General features: G+C 48.0%; 3 protein-coding genes across 3 annotated transcripts in view; 2 read left to right on the top strand and 1 right to left on the bottom strand.

Annotated features, from left to right (window-relative positions):
* LOC127345082 (uncharacterized) overlaps window positions 1-14,020 on the bottom strand; it is a 29,098-nt gene that overhangs the window by 8,701 nt on the left and 6,377 nt on the right. Inside the window, exons 5-7 of the mRNA XM_051371496.2 lie at window positions 1,051-1,327; window positions 821-953; window positions 654-740 (exon numbers count right to left, since the gene is read on the bottom strand). Of these exons, the coding sequence (XP_051227456.1) occupies window positions 654-740; window positions 821-953; window positions 1,051-1,327 (497 nt within the window). The remainder of the gene's footprint in view (window positions 1-653; window positions 741-820; window positions 954-1,050; window positions 1,328-14,020) is intronic.
* On the top strand, window positions 9,108-11,068 carry LOC127345086 (uncharacterized). The gene is made up of 3 exons (XM_051371513.2): window positions 9,108-9,667; window positions 9,764-10,583; window positions 10,670-11,068. Exons 1-3 carry the CDS (start codon window positions 9,372-9,374, stop codon window positions 11,066-11,068), a joined length of 1,515 nt encoding a protein of 504 aa, XP_051227473.2. The 5' UTR covers window positions 9,108-9,371.
* LOC127345084 (uncharacterized) lies at window positions 11,106-13,313 on the top strand. The gene is made up of 5 exons (XM_051371505.2): window positions 11,106-12,224; window positions 12,321-12,419; window positions 12,493-12,564; window positions 12,646-12,714; window positions 12,794-13,313. The coding sequence occupies exons 1-5, from the start codon at window positions 11,158-11,160 to the stop codon at window positions 12,966-12,968; spliced, it is 1,482 nt and encodes a 493-aa protein (XP_051227465.2). The 5' UTR covers window positions 11,106-11,157; the 3' UTR covers window positions 12,969-13,313.

Here is a 14,020-nt window from a genome sequence, read left to right as displayed (position 1 = left end):
ATTTTTAATGCATATTGTTATTAGTTGGCAGGACTAAACGCTAAACAATCTAAATAAAAGCATAACCACGCTTCACCAGTTTGATCACCATTCAATAATACCACAATTCAAGTAGATCGGACGGTTCTAGATATTGGGCAGTCTCACGTAAAGTTCGGTCAGATCGGTTATTAGCAAATAATGACCAAATTAACCATATTAAGTTCGATCTATAAAGTTTTCTACCTGATGTATGGTCTTTCCGGACTCGGTCTTTTCAGGGTCATGCTTGATTTTTCGGTTTCGGCTGTCAGTCATCGGTTTTTCTTACCACCGACGTGCAGCAGGTCTGCGCTGCGCGAGGCAGTTTAGAACTACACATAACTCATTTGAGCTACACATGCAGACTACACATGCAGACTGAAACTTTAAAGACTAAACCGACCCAATCTCAATACTTCTAGAGTGATCAAACTGTTTTTTTTTTTTTTTTTTTTTGAAACGTGGAAGTGATCAAACTGTAGCTAGCAAGGAAACGAGTGGATTCCAGAATCCTCCCCACCCACCAAACCTCTCTAAATGTAGTCTCATGATATATCTACGCGCTCAATGGCATAGATTCTTGCTAGGTACGGTAGAGCATGGAGAATACAAATTCAGTTTCAAGAATATACCTTAGCGACAGCCTTGAATGGGTAATCTCCTCCAAGCCTCTTATCGACGCATAGATGCACTTTGGATTCGCTAAGTTTTGGTGTAGCCTGCATGTCGATGTGATTAGAGTTTTGCTGTTGCACTCTCTGAAGAAGTTATATCGATATCCTTGAATGTACATACGTACCCATGTCACGAGTTTTTGCTGGCCACGGGGTAATGTACGATCAAATGCCTTCCGACCTGTTAAAAGTTCCAGCAGCACGACACCGAAGCAGAAGACATCGCCCTTTGTGCTAAATTGCCTAATCATTGTATACCTAGCAGAACCAAGACTAGATAAGTAGGAGAATACATATGATTTTCCAAGCAAGCTCACGTGGAAGAATCTGACAGCATTAACGTTTGGTTGCATACTCAGGCGTATCATAGCCGGAACTGGGAAAAGGATATATACGATCCAGTAGAATATCATCTATGTCTTCGGGCTGTCTGGAGACACCAACGCCGCCAATCTTTGCGACGTCGCTGTCAAAGAGTAGTATGTTGCTGGACTTGATGCAAGTGTGGACAACGCAAGGCTGTGCCTTCTCGTGGAGGAACTCAAGCCCAGTTGCAGCACTTAGGGCAATCTTCGCTCGTTGCGCCCATGATAGAACCGGTCCTGGTTCGGCTCCAATAACATTCTTTTTACCTGTGATCATAAAACACAAGCATATCATCTTTTTAATCCTACAAACAGCAGTTAATCAATTTTAAGATATCGCAAAAACGTGAACACATTAACCCACAAGGTTTAGCTAGCCAAGGAAATATAAATCACATCAACACCTCACGACACAGTTCACCGAAGGTACGCCTAGTGCCTATGTTTTCTTTATTTCTCTGAACTCACACGCCCTCGAAAGTTAAAAACTGAAGTGTTTCTATGCACATACGCATCATGACCCAAGGACCAAGGTACTAGTACTTGCTTAGTACTACTGACTTGGACTTTGAAAAGACCTGCTAGTTTGGGAGTGATGTTTTGGCACATAGGAGCGTATGCTCCCTTTATTTTAAAATGCATGTTAGACACATTTTGAAATGATAAAAATTTTGAAACAAAAATTTCACGCGTATATCTTCATGTGCTACATGCTCACAAAGTCGTTTCATGAAAAATCGATTTACCGTGTGACGTGTGTAAAAAAGATAAAAAATCGGTGCTAAAACAAAGGCTTGTCACAAGACAAATTTTCTCTTTTTCACGTAGACTAATAAAAATATTATTTCTTCGTGAAACTTGACGAACACACATATACTGTGGAGATGCACATGTAAATTTTTTTGTCAATTTTTTTTAACAGTTGGAAATATGCTTTTATGGTGGAGGGATCATACGCATCCGGGAGCCGAATTGAGTTTTTGTGCTAGTTTGCTTTTTTCTAAAAAAAATCTAACTTTTAAATCTAAAAAATCTGAAGAAAAAAACTACAAGAGTGCATATAGATGATGTCTAGTTTGTATGGCAAACAATTTCATTCAAATATCATTTCAGGTGTGATCTACACAAGAATAGAAAAATGTTGAAAGCAAAATCTGGTTTTTTGACTTCTTAGAACCACAATTTTATAATTTTTTGTAGCCCAAAATATAATGTAATAAATATTGGGAAAAAATTAACCAGAACGTAGAACACATCTTTCTTATCCATGAAAAAATCATACTTTTTTGCAGCTTAGAATTATTATTTTAGATATTTTCAAAATTCTGGGTTCCCAGGAGCTTAGAGCCAAAATGACACACTCCTTGGACTACATAATCAATTGATTCCTATTAAGGAAACCTTACCTTTTCTAATGTACAAATTCTTGAAATTTCATCAAACGATTGCAGTTTCCGAGAATGTCATCAATTAGTATTTGTTTAAAGAATTTCATCAAAGGAGTGTCATCATTCGAAGAATGTCAGTTCTGTCAGTTGACCGCAAGGTCTTTTGTGGAAAGACTATATATTATCGCCTTGTTGCATGTTTGGAGGGCATATGGGCCAGATTTGTTTCAAACGGCTTAAGAGCATTTGTAGTCGTGTCCTTCAAACCGTTGCACAAAGGAATTTTGGACACGCCAATGTCAAACCGCCTCTAGCCGCGTGCATCAAAGCCCTTTTCGACCCGGCGAGGTCCAATACGATGTCCGGCGCCCCAAGAACATCCCTGCTACAGAGGGGACGTTGTAGGGGCGCCGGACGCAACTAGAAGGCAACGCGGCGAATGGCGGGCCAGCCGTGTCATCCACACAAAGAAATTTCATTTCTCCTGCCACTTCCCTCCCTCCCACCGCTTCTTTCATTTCTCCCTCCATCCGCTGATCACTCCCACCCAGACCACCGCCGCCACTCGTAGACATGCCGCAGAAAAACCCCAAGAAGGTGACCGGAAAGGGGCAGACAAGCCATCGGGCAAGGCGCCAATGAAGAAGAGGCGAAGGCGCCCACACCGAAGACGAAACCGGAGTCGATGACCCGTGAGGAATGGGAGAGACTGTGTGCGGCTCAGTTTCGCAATGGCGGAGCGGAGAGATCGGATCATGGAGGTGGACGCGAAGAAGGCGAGAGTTGCAAATATGAAGCACGTCGTTGCGCTGACCGCGTGCGCTGCTGCTGCTACTGCGAGCCCATGGAGTGGCTCGGCGAGCGGCCCGATGTACATTCCGGGAAGGCCTCCCCATCGACGCCATATTACTTCAACGAATCTGGGAGCACGATATCGTAATTACACCGACGTCACGCCGCACGGCAGGTTCAACCCGAACGCCATGTTCTATAGGATGTGCAATGAGAGTCATAACCAAGGACATAGCAATGTTGTTGCCTTCATTGGGCGAAGGAGTCTACTCGAGTTTAAGGAAGGCATCCGTACCCCGCTCGACGGAATGCCGGCGTACGGGGAAGAGGAGGCGGTAGACGAGGATGGAGAGGACGACGAGGGCGATGAAGAGAACAAGGATGAGGGCAAGGAAGGGGAAGGGAAAGAGGAGGAGGAAGACGAGGAGGAAGGAGGCGTCGAGGCTAAGGAAGGCGTCGATGAATAGGACGGTGTTGCAAGAAGAAGAAAAAGAAGGTAGCGATGGGAACACAAGGCCCCAAGTGGAAGGATCCGGAAGATCGGTGCATGTTCGACTCCTAGAAGACGGTGAGCATCGACGCAATCACCGGTGCGAATCAAAATTATGTCGCTTATTGGGCGAGGATCAAGACAGAGTTCGACGAGCGCAAGTAACTCGACAAGGACTATACCACAATAATAATGAAGAGGAGCCAGAAGGCAATGTCGACACACTGGGCCACCATACAGGCGCATGTGACCATCTTTCATGGCTACCATTCCGAAATAAAAAAAAAGGCAGATAGCGGCCCAACCCCCGTCAACCAGGTATGTGTGTGCCATCGTCCCTTCTCCCGTCTCTTTCTATGTGGCTATACTTGATTTTGTTTGCACTTCTTTTGATTAGTTGAACCATGCTCCTCGCTTGTACCTCAGAAGGCAATAGATGATTCGGCGCATTGTTATAATAAGCTCAATACTTGTGAGAAGTGGAAGTTGACGCCTGTCTCCTTGGCAAGGGCAAACATAACATCATTGATCTGAATGCGCTGCTCGCAGCATCGGTAGGGCGCCCTATTGGTAACAAGGTAGCCAAGGCTACCGTGCTTGAAGCAGCGTCGACCGAGAAGATGCAGTCGTCGATCAACAAGTGCCTCGCCGATGTCTCGTCGAACATGCTCATTTGCGACAAGAAGGCCGCCGAGAGGTGGGAGACGCTACTACATAAGCAAGAAGAGAAGATGTTGATCGAGAAGGAGCGCATCTCCTTGATGAAACACAAAGAAGACTTCATGTTGTTGACTACCTCGACAGCGGGAATGGATCCCCAGGTGTTGGTGGCACACAACTGCTACAAAGCCATGATCCTCGATGATATAAATGCTAAAATGGCCGCGTCCATGGCATCGGCATCAACTCCAGCCCCAGTGGTAGCAACGACATCAATCATTACACCTGCTTCAACATTGGCGAGTACACCTACGACCACATCTGCATCACCGGCAGAGCAGGCCGAGGTAATCATGCTGGACGGGCCAACATCGACTCAACAAGCGATGTCGATGTCGTCAAACCCTTTCTTCTAGTTATGTTCAATTTGCACCCTGGTTTGTAATATTGATAACACCAACTATGGCACCTAATTTGATCGCGACAACTATGGGGGGGACAATTACTTTTGAATATCGACGATCTATACTTATTTTTGATGCAAATTCTGTTTGGGACGACATTTGGGGGACATGGTTCGGAACGGACGCCCCCAATCGCGGCAGCACCTTGCGGCGTTTTTAATTCTGATCTGACGCATTTGCCGAACGGGGTTTTGGGGACGCCGACTGGAGATGCTCTAAGATCACACCATAGAATATGCTTTGTGCACAACAAGTATATGTTCCAATTTATTTTCTATTGTTTCAATATATAATACAGACATCTCATCAAAAAAATTCAAAAAAAAAACCGTAATAGTCGACGCACAAGAGATTTAACGGCCAACTGAGGGCATCTGCAATGGCCCGATGCATTTTGGATACGATTTGTGTCCGCGGACACGGACATGCGTTCTTTCCAGTGGCAGAGACACATTTTTTTGACCGCAAAGGTCCTGCCATGCATTAATTAGAGAGGGGAGAGAAAAAAGAATTAAATGAGAAACTTTTTAATTCCAAGCAAGGTCAGTTTCCTATAAATTATTTGGGTATTTCAATACAATATCGGAGACATACGAACACTCGAACAGAAAGACGTCAAAGAGGGATTATAAAAGAGATTAATTAGTTAGAAAGGAAAATTAATATCCCTTAGTGGACTCGATAGTTATATTAATTACGTAGTATGTAATATGATATATGTATTTTTTTCCTTTGGGGCGATTGGATTGTTTCTGATTAAGATTATTTTGCTAAGAGATAGTGAGAAAAATTAAATATCGATTGCTAAATAAAATGTGGTATGCCGACCCACATATCAAGGAGGGCTTAGGATTCATGTGACTACAATAATAGAGCTCTTCTAGATAAATAGATTTATTAGCTTCTTACCGGAGTTTGTCAAATCCTTTTAAAAATAAAAATATATAGACTCACTCACATGCAATACCTCAAGTCTATTGGAAACATGGGGAGTCGTAATTTTGGTCCGACTTAGTGGAGACAAAGAAATATGTGTTCGCATATTTTTTTTTTTTAACTGTGGGGCAAAAGCTTTACCCAACCATTTATTAAGAAGGAAGTGTCCGGTTTATTAATGGAAGAAACCGGGCGAAAACCATACAACAAACACCAACAACACGAGGCAACACAACCACAAAGGGCAACACCTAAGACCAGCAACTCACCAAGCGACAACCCCACTCTAGCTAAGCAACCGCAGACTGACGACTACCCTAGGACCACGCAGCTGCATTAAGCAGTCGCGGGCGCCTTACCAATGGCGTGACCCTTCTTGCCTATTTTCCTAAGAGCCTTTTTCACCTTTTTGATTTTGCCGGTAGAAGCCTCCTCAGCTATGAGGCAAGCAATCGCCTCGCTAGATCCAGGGCTAGCTGCCTCCAAGCAAGCGAGCAAGCCACTAAGCTTTTTCACGAAGACCGCCTGATCAATACTTGCCAACATAGCTTCACGGTCGAAGAGGGGCAACCGGATGGACGGACCTCCACTATCCACAGAGGAGGGCAACTCGCAGGACTCAGACAGAGATGGGGATGGCGCGATGTCCACCGCCAAAGGCTCCAAATGGCCTAGCTCAACTGGAAGCACCACAGATGATTTCCCACAATGATTCTGCAACTCAGGCAAGATCTCCACAACTGGAGCCACAACCTCGGTGGCGACAACCGTCGTAAGGACAGACGACGACATATGTAGAGCACGGGGAGAAAATTCTCCAAAGCAGCACTCGAACCCCTCATCAACAGCCGACGCAACCTGAAGCTTGGCAAGAGTGTCCTGAACCTCAGAGCGAAGCAACTCAAACTTCTGAAGGACCTCCATGCGTAGCAGGGCAAACTGGGACTCCACAGAAGAGACTGAATCCTTGCAAGTGGCCCAAAACCCCAGCCCAACTCAGAGGCGACGAGGGGCGACGAGGCTGAGCGGACGGAGAGCGACTCCGCTGGCAAGGAGCACGAGCGACCGGAGAACGAGCCCGAGCCTCCGGAGAGCGAGAACGAGCAGCAGGAGAGCGCGCACGGCAGAAACGCTCCCGGTGACCAGGACGACGACATCGAATGCATCTGAATGACCCACGACATGAGCTGACCTGGTGTCCACGCTCAAGGCACCGAAAACACCTCCCTCGAGCCCAGCGCTTGAAGGCGAGGCTACGGTCGAGACCTTCACGAAGCGAAGACAATGGCGCCCGGCTGGAACGACAGCCCCGACCCACCTGGGTCCATCCTTCCTCATCATCAAAAGCGGCGGCAGCAGTAGAGAGGTCACGGCATGGCTCCGCAATCACCTGCTCTGAGTCGGAAACAGTGCCTTTGGAAGAGGCCAACGGTGAAGCAAACTCCTCACCATCGTGGTCCTCGACAGAGCACACCCCCGCAGAGATCGGGCCTCCCGAGGCAGCAGGCGGTAGCGACAAGAACCCGAGGCCCTCTATCAACACGGCAGGGTCAGACGAAGCGTCGAAGGTCTTGGTGGCAGCCGGCGGCGTTGTTAGAGATATATATTTGGTATACGTACGGTTTAGGTAGTCTAGGATAGAGATAGATCTTGTGTCTTGTCTTGCATTCCAAGATGATCTCTGTACGCCTATATATACTCGCCCATGAGGCTCAATAATACATCCATCATATTCCGCCAATCTCTCTCCCTCCCTATCGTTCTACATGGTATCAGAACGGCACGCTCCTTGACCTAGCCGCCGCACAAGCTTCCGCGCCGCCCCCGGGGAGGTCGATCTCCATGATCTACTTCGGGGGCCGCGCAACCCATATGAGGGTTCGTTAGCCGATCCGTTGATCCGCTGCCCTTGCGTCTTTTTTTTCCAATCCGTAGATTGGTTTCTTTTTGCGTCGCCGGTCGCTCGACCGGCGTTTTTTTTTTGGTTTACCGATCATAGATCGGATTGAGTCGCCCATCGCCGTCGTCCACTTGCGCCTCTACTCCGACAACGGCATCGACCTGCACCGGCCATCAACCACACGGCACAGCCGCATGCGCCGCACACGGGGCGCCCCTACGTGCGACGCCACAGGCTGTCTCGCCTGCGCGGTCTCCATCGCTGGTCCGTCTTCGCCGTCATCGCCCGGGACTACATCGACAACGCCGCCATCGACTCCGATCTGCGCGTCGTCCACGCCATGGCGCGTATCGTGCCGCCGTCGGTCTGATCAACCGACCCCGCGCACGTCAACGCCAAGCACGTCCCCAAGCACGCGCCTACCACCGATCGAGCATCGGGTTGCCGCTGCGTCGCCCCTTCGGGTCGCAGCGCCGCCGCCTTTGGTCCACGCTGCTAGCCAACAACGCGCCTTCTGAGGCGCGTACGTCGCTGGTGGCGTCCCGCCGCTGCACCGACTCGCGCCCTGCAGCTACGCCGGCCCCTCAGGCCGTGGCGTCACCGCACGCGATCACCTTCGCCGTCCCCCGCGCATCGACGTCCGAGGCCACCACAACGCCGCCCCTTCGGCGTGGGTCGCCTCCATCCGCGCATGGTCTTCGTCACGCCGCTGGGTCTTCCTCGCCTACTTCGTGTACCGCCGCCGCGCCCCCACCCCAGGTCGCCGCTGGGCTCGCCAGCCACTTCAGGTCGCGCTGGGCTCGCCGACCACCGCAACTCCCGTCTAGGCGTCCAGCATGACCACCCCTGGTCACCGCTGGGTTAGCCGCCTTCTACGTCTCCAACCGTCTCGACTTTGTCGCCCGTGTCATCGCCTCGTCCCCGTCTACACCACCTGCTACTCTACTCCGAGAACCGCGGGCAGCGTCGGCATCTCTCCGTCGATCTGCGACCGCGACGCTTCCGGAGGCCTCCTCTGCTAGTCCCTCTGACATGGTGACAAGTTCATGATGGTCCCTGCCCCTCGCATGCCCGGTACTGGCAACACCGGAAGTGCCTTCGTCCCCGACACGTTCCCGAGTCTGGCAAACTCGCGCCGGACGTCTCGTCTTCATCGGCTTCGACAACGTCTTCTTCGGCATCGCCTCTACGACTGCCTCGACAAAGTTTGTCTTCCTTTCTTGGCCCTGGCTGAAGTTTGTCTTCCTTTCTTGGCCCTGGCAAAAAAATTCTTCCCTTTTTGACAGACAAAGTTTGGTTAGTTCCTTACTTGGCCCTCCCGTTACTTCTGTTAGCTGCTCCCGTTAAATATTTTGCATCTGGACTTTTATACCCCTAAGTGATTTATGAGAAAAGAGAAAAAAAAGAGGACCAAAAACCGACTCTTCCCGAACGCGTGCTCGCAGGTCAGCGACCCCGGCGCCCCAACCCCGGCGCCCCATCCCCGGCGCCCCCGTCCCCAAGCCCGGCGCCCCCGTCCCCATCCCCGGCGCCCCCTCCCAAGCCCACCGCGGCCGGCCCCGACCTCGCCCCCGGCCTACCCGACCTCGACCCCCGACCCCGGCGGCGGCTAACCCTAGAAGCGGCTGCAGCGGCTCGTCTCGCGGCGAAGCAACGGCGGCGCGGCGGCAGGGGCTTAGCCATGGGAGAAGTAGGCGGCTCCAGTGGGGCTCTGCAGGCGGAGGCCGAGGGAGCGGCGGATGGAGAGCCGGGCATGGCGGCCGAAGCGTATGATGGCCGAAGGTCCTCCCCCTCCTCTGGCGGAGCTGGCCGAGTGCTGCCGGGAGCTGGACGAGGGGCACCACGCGTGGGCGGCGCACCGGAAGGAGGCGGCGTGGAGGCTCAAGCGCGTGGAGCTCCAGCTGGAGTCGGAGCGCGCGTGCCGGCGGCGCGAGGCCGCGGAGGAGTTCGAGGCCAAGATGCGCGCGCTGTGGAAGGGTATGTCTCATGATCTTGTTTCTCCAATGCAAAAATTGTTGCTTGCTTGTTAGTAGTAGTGCTTATGGATGCATCTCTCTCTTATTTCATTCACAGGATGGATCCCAATTCTACTTTTTGTTTGATAATAAGATTGCTTGGCAACCCCAAAATAGCTAGAAAAGATATCAGTTGTTTCTGTTTTCAGAAGATTATTGACTCAGATTTAACGAACTATAATGATTTGGTGGCATCAATCGTAGAGGAGTATGCACCTGGATATTTGGAAGTTCCACATCTTCAATACTATGATGAGGTTCTGAACACATTTCCAGAAATAAAATCTGATCAAGAATTGATGACAATGTTTGAGAAACACTCGGAGACAAAGTCTGTTCAAATGTTCATTCAATATTGTGATCCCTCTGAACCATATACGCCAATCACTAAGTATGTCCAACCGAACAGCAAGACATCACAAGATGAGGATAGTTACCTTCGGAACCCATTACCCGAGAATGAGCATGTTGGTATTGATGAAGAAGAGAACATGTATTCAGATAAAGAACCTATTCCTTTAAATGTGGTTCTATTTGCTGATAAAGAGAAGGACAGAAACTATTTTCCTGAGGATGTGAGTGTGGATGAGAGTGAGGATGAGAGTGAAGTAGAGGAGGATGAGGAGGTACAGGAGCCAAACCATGCACCAAATGTTGAGTACGATAGAGAAGACCCTCCAATGACCGTAGGATCAACATATCCTAATATGAATGAGTTTAAGTTGGCCATTCGTCAACATGCGGTCAAGCGTGATTTCGAGTTTAACACAGAGAAGAGTGCACCACATAGGTTCACAGCCCATTGTAAAAGAAAAGATGAAGATAATTGTCCATGGAGGATACATGCATCCACAACAGATGATTTGTGTACTGTAGTGGTAAGTTTTGAACTTATCTTTTTGCTACGTATCTAATTACTTACATTCTGATCTTGTAGCTAATTACTTATATTCTGATTTTGCAGGTGAAAACAAATCCTTTTGATCATGATTGTTCCAGTACAAAAAACCAAAAGAAGGTGAAAAATGCAACTAAGCACTGGATATGTGAGAAGGTGAAGGACTGGCTCATTGAAGATGCAACTCTCGGTGCAGATGAATTGCGAAAGAAGCTTAAAGAACACTACAAGATCAAAATTCACTACAAAAGAGTCTATATGGGTAAGCTGCTAGCTTTGAAACAACTATATGGTGACTGGGATAGCAGCTTCAATAATTTGTATAGATTTAAATCACAAGTTGAAAGTTGTTGCCCCGGTAGCATAGTGCAGATCGATCATCATACTATAAATGGTAACATCAGGTTTAGAAGAATATTTGTTGCTTTTAAACCTTGCATAGAGGGGTTCCGTGTTGGTCAGTAGACCATACTTGGCGGTGGACGACACCTTCTTGGACTCGGCAGTTCAAGGGGCAGCTAGCTAGTGCTACTGCTGTTGATGGCCATAATTGGATGTATCCGGTCTGTTTTGGAGTTTTTGACTCCGAAACTAATGAGAACTGGACCTGGTTCATGCAGCTGCTTAGACAGGCCATAGGATCACCTCTAGGTTTAGCCATATGCACTGATGCTGGGCAGGCAGTGATGACTGGGGTGAAGGAAGTGTTCCCGGAGGCAGAACATCGAGAATGTATGTTTCACTTGGTGAGCAACTTCAAGAAGAAGTTTCATGGGAAGGTGTTTGATGACCACCTTTGGGCTGCTGCATACTCATGGAACCCGTATGTATTCGACAAACATTGGGTTGCAATGGAGGAAGTAAAGCCAGCCGCAACTGCATATATAAGGAAGTGGCACAATAGGTTGTGGTCCAGGAGTCAATTTTCTACCTTGTGCAAGGTGGACTATGTAACCAACAACTTGGCGGAGTGCTTTAATAATTGGATTAAGCACTACAAATCATTGAACTTAGATGATTTCATGGACAAGGCAAGACAGCTTATTATGATAATGTGGAACCGAAGAAGAAAAGTAGCAAAGAAGTTAGATGCTTTGGTTCTGCCTCACCTCATGAAAAGGCTAAATGCAATGACTAGAGAATTAAACTTGGAGGTGGTAGAAAGCTCAGAAATATTGGCTGAAGTGACTGCATTGGGAGGTGGTGGTTTTAGGTTTGTTGTCAACTTGCAAGAGAGGACATGTTCTTGCAGACAATGGCAAGTTTCTGGTCTTCCTTGCAAACATGCTCTTGCCTTCATCACATCACTAAGTGATGCACACATAAAGAACTATGTCGACTCATATTACTCCGTTGACACATTTAGAGCAGCTTATGCCCAATTAATCCCTGCTATGCCCGACAAGAGTCAGTGGCCTAAATCTGACCATGGATTCTTCATGCATCCACCATTACTAAAGGCTACAGCTGGTAGGCCTAAAACTGAGAGGTACAAAGGTTGCGGCGACAAGAAAAGTAAAAGAGGCAAACATTTGTGCCCTATTTGCAAGGATTATGGGCATCATTGGCACAATTGTAAGAAGGGCAACCCGGATGACATTGCTGCAATGATGGCTGTTAGGTAAAAATGATTGATATTTATTTCATGTTCTTGCATTATTATATATTTCTAAACAACGCTATATTTTGTAAATTAATTTTCTTGTTGCTGATTTAGAGAACCACCAAAGAGGAAGAAAACGACCATCAAAACAGCTGAATCATCCATTGTGCCGTGCGACGATGGAGCACCAACAAGGATGTGTTTCCCACCAAGGTTAGCATTTCTACACTTGCACTAATTATTACATGAATTCTGAGTTTGAATTCTAAGTAGCTTATTCTCACAGTAGCCTTAGCTTGGAAACTACAACAAAGAAAAAGGGAAAAGAAGCAAAATCTAGTGCTTCTACATCAAAAAGGTAATTGCAACTACTTCTGAAAATTTAAATTAGTTTACAGTAAAACATGTTGCTATACTACATGCTTTCTTCTCTGCATAGGAAAAGCTTGGAGGGCACAAGTAGCAACAAGGGGAAAAAGGGTAAATATGAATCTGGAGGATCAAAGAGGTATTGGTTCTATTTAATTTACACTTTCCAGCCCTATAATTGCTCTCAAATGACCAATGTTGCACATGTATAACTACAGATCAGAAACATGCTCAAATCAACTTGTGCCGCTTTCCATCGAGCAAAATAAGAAAGAGCATGTTACAAAAATTCTGGTGCCATTTGACAGCCCAGCAATGGGTACAAGAAGCAAAAGAATTAACAGTACAAGCCCTGCAATGAGCACAAGAAGCAAAAGAAGGCTAAGCTTGTGATTCTGAAATGTGGAGCCGTTTGTATGGAACTTGTAATGTGTGCACTTGTTCTGTGCCATCTTTTGTGAACTTGGCATCAATTATGTGACCATGTGACATTTTTTGTGAACTTGACATCATGTATGTGACCATGTGACATTTTTTGTGAACTTGACATCATGTATGTGACCATGCCGTGTGATGCATGTGTCCCCTGGTGGTGATATCTAAGGATTTCTATAGTTTTAGAACTGGTACATGTTGTGTTTAACATTATATATATATATGAACTGTTTATGGCATCTAGTTATAGGGAAGTTCTGTCAAAATTTCGAATTTCTTAAAATCTGATCAAATGTTGCAGCAGGGGCAAAAGTGTCATCTTAGACATGTACTTAACACTGTTAGTGCTTGAGTTGTACTAGAGGGCCAAATAAGGAACCAACCAAACTTTACTTGTCATAAAAGGAAGAAATTTTTTGTCAGGGCCAAGAAAGGAAGGCAAACTTCAGCCCAGGCCAAATAAGGAATTCTCTCTTTTTTTTTTGGTTTACCGATCATAGATCGGATTGAGTCGCCCATCGCCGTCGTCCACTTGCGCCTCTACTCCGACAACGGCATCGACCTGCACCGGCCATCAACCACACGGCACAGCCGCATGCGCCGCACACGGGGCGCCCCTACGTGCGACGCCACAGTCGTCTCGCTGCGCGGTCTCCATCGCTGGTCCGTCTTCGCCGTCATCGCCCGGGACTACATCGACAACGCCGCCATCGACTCCGATCTGCGCGTCGTCCACGCCATGGCGCGTATCGTGCCGCCGTCGGTCTGATCAACCGACCCCGCGCACGTCAACGCCAAGCACGTCCCCAAGCACGCGCCTACCACCGATCGAGCATCGGGTTGCCGCTGCGTCGCCCCTTCGGGTCGCAGCGCCGCCGCCTTTGGTCCACGCTGCTAGCCAACAACGCGCCTTCTGAGGCGCGTACGTCGCCCAGTGGCGTCCGCCGCTGCACCGACTCGCGCCCTGCAGCTACGCCGGCCCCTCAGGCCGTGGCGTCACCGCACGCGAT

The sequence above is a fragment of the Lolium perenne genome, chromosome 3, assembly GCF_019359855.2.
Source record: "Lolium perenne isolate Kyuss_39 chromosome 3, Kyuss_2.0, whole genome shotgun sequence".
NCBI lineage: Eukaryota > Viridiplantae > Streptophyta > Magnoliopsida > Poales > Poaceae > Lolium > Lolium perenne.
This window is presented reverse-complemented; position numbering and strand designations above follow the sequence as displayed.

Bases quoted from the DNA above. Each gene is read 5' to 3' on its own strand.
- LOC127345086 (XM_051371513.2), top strand. From the start codon at position 9,372: ATGGGAGAAGTAGGCGGCTCCAGTGGGGCTCTGCAGGCGGAGGCCGAG. The intron at 9,668-9,763 runs GTATGTCTCATG...TTTCATTCACAG, and splicing joins GATGCGCGCGCTGTGGAAGG to GATGGATCCCAATTCTACTT. The intron at 10,584-10,669 runs GTAAGTTTTGAA...CTGATTTTGCAG, and splicing joins ATGATTTGTGTACTGTAGTG to GTGAAAACAAATCCTTTTGA.
- LOC127345084 (XM_051371505.2), top strand. From the start codon at position 11,158: ATGTATCCGGTCTGTTTTGGAGTTTTTGACTCCGAAACTAATGAGAAC. The intron at 12,420-12,492 runs GTTAGCATTTCT...TTATTCTCACAG, and splicing joins AGGATGTGTTTCCCACCAAG to TAGCCTTAGCTTGGAAACTA. The intron at 12,715-12,793 runs GTATTGGTTCTA...GTATAACTACAG, and splicing joins GAATCTGGAGGATCAAAGAG to ATCAGAAACATGCTCAAATC.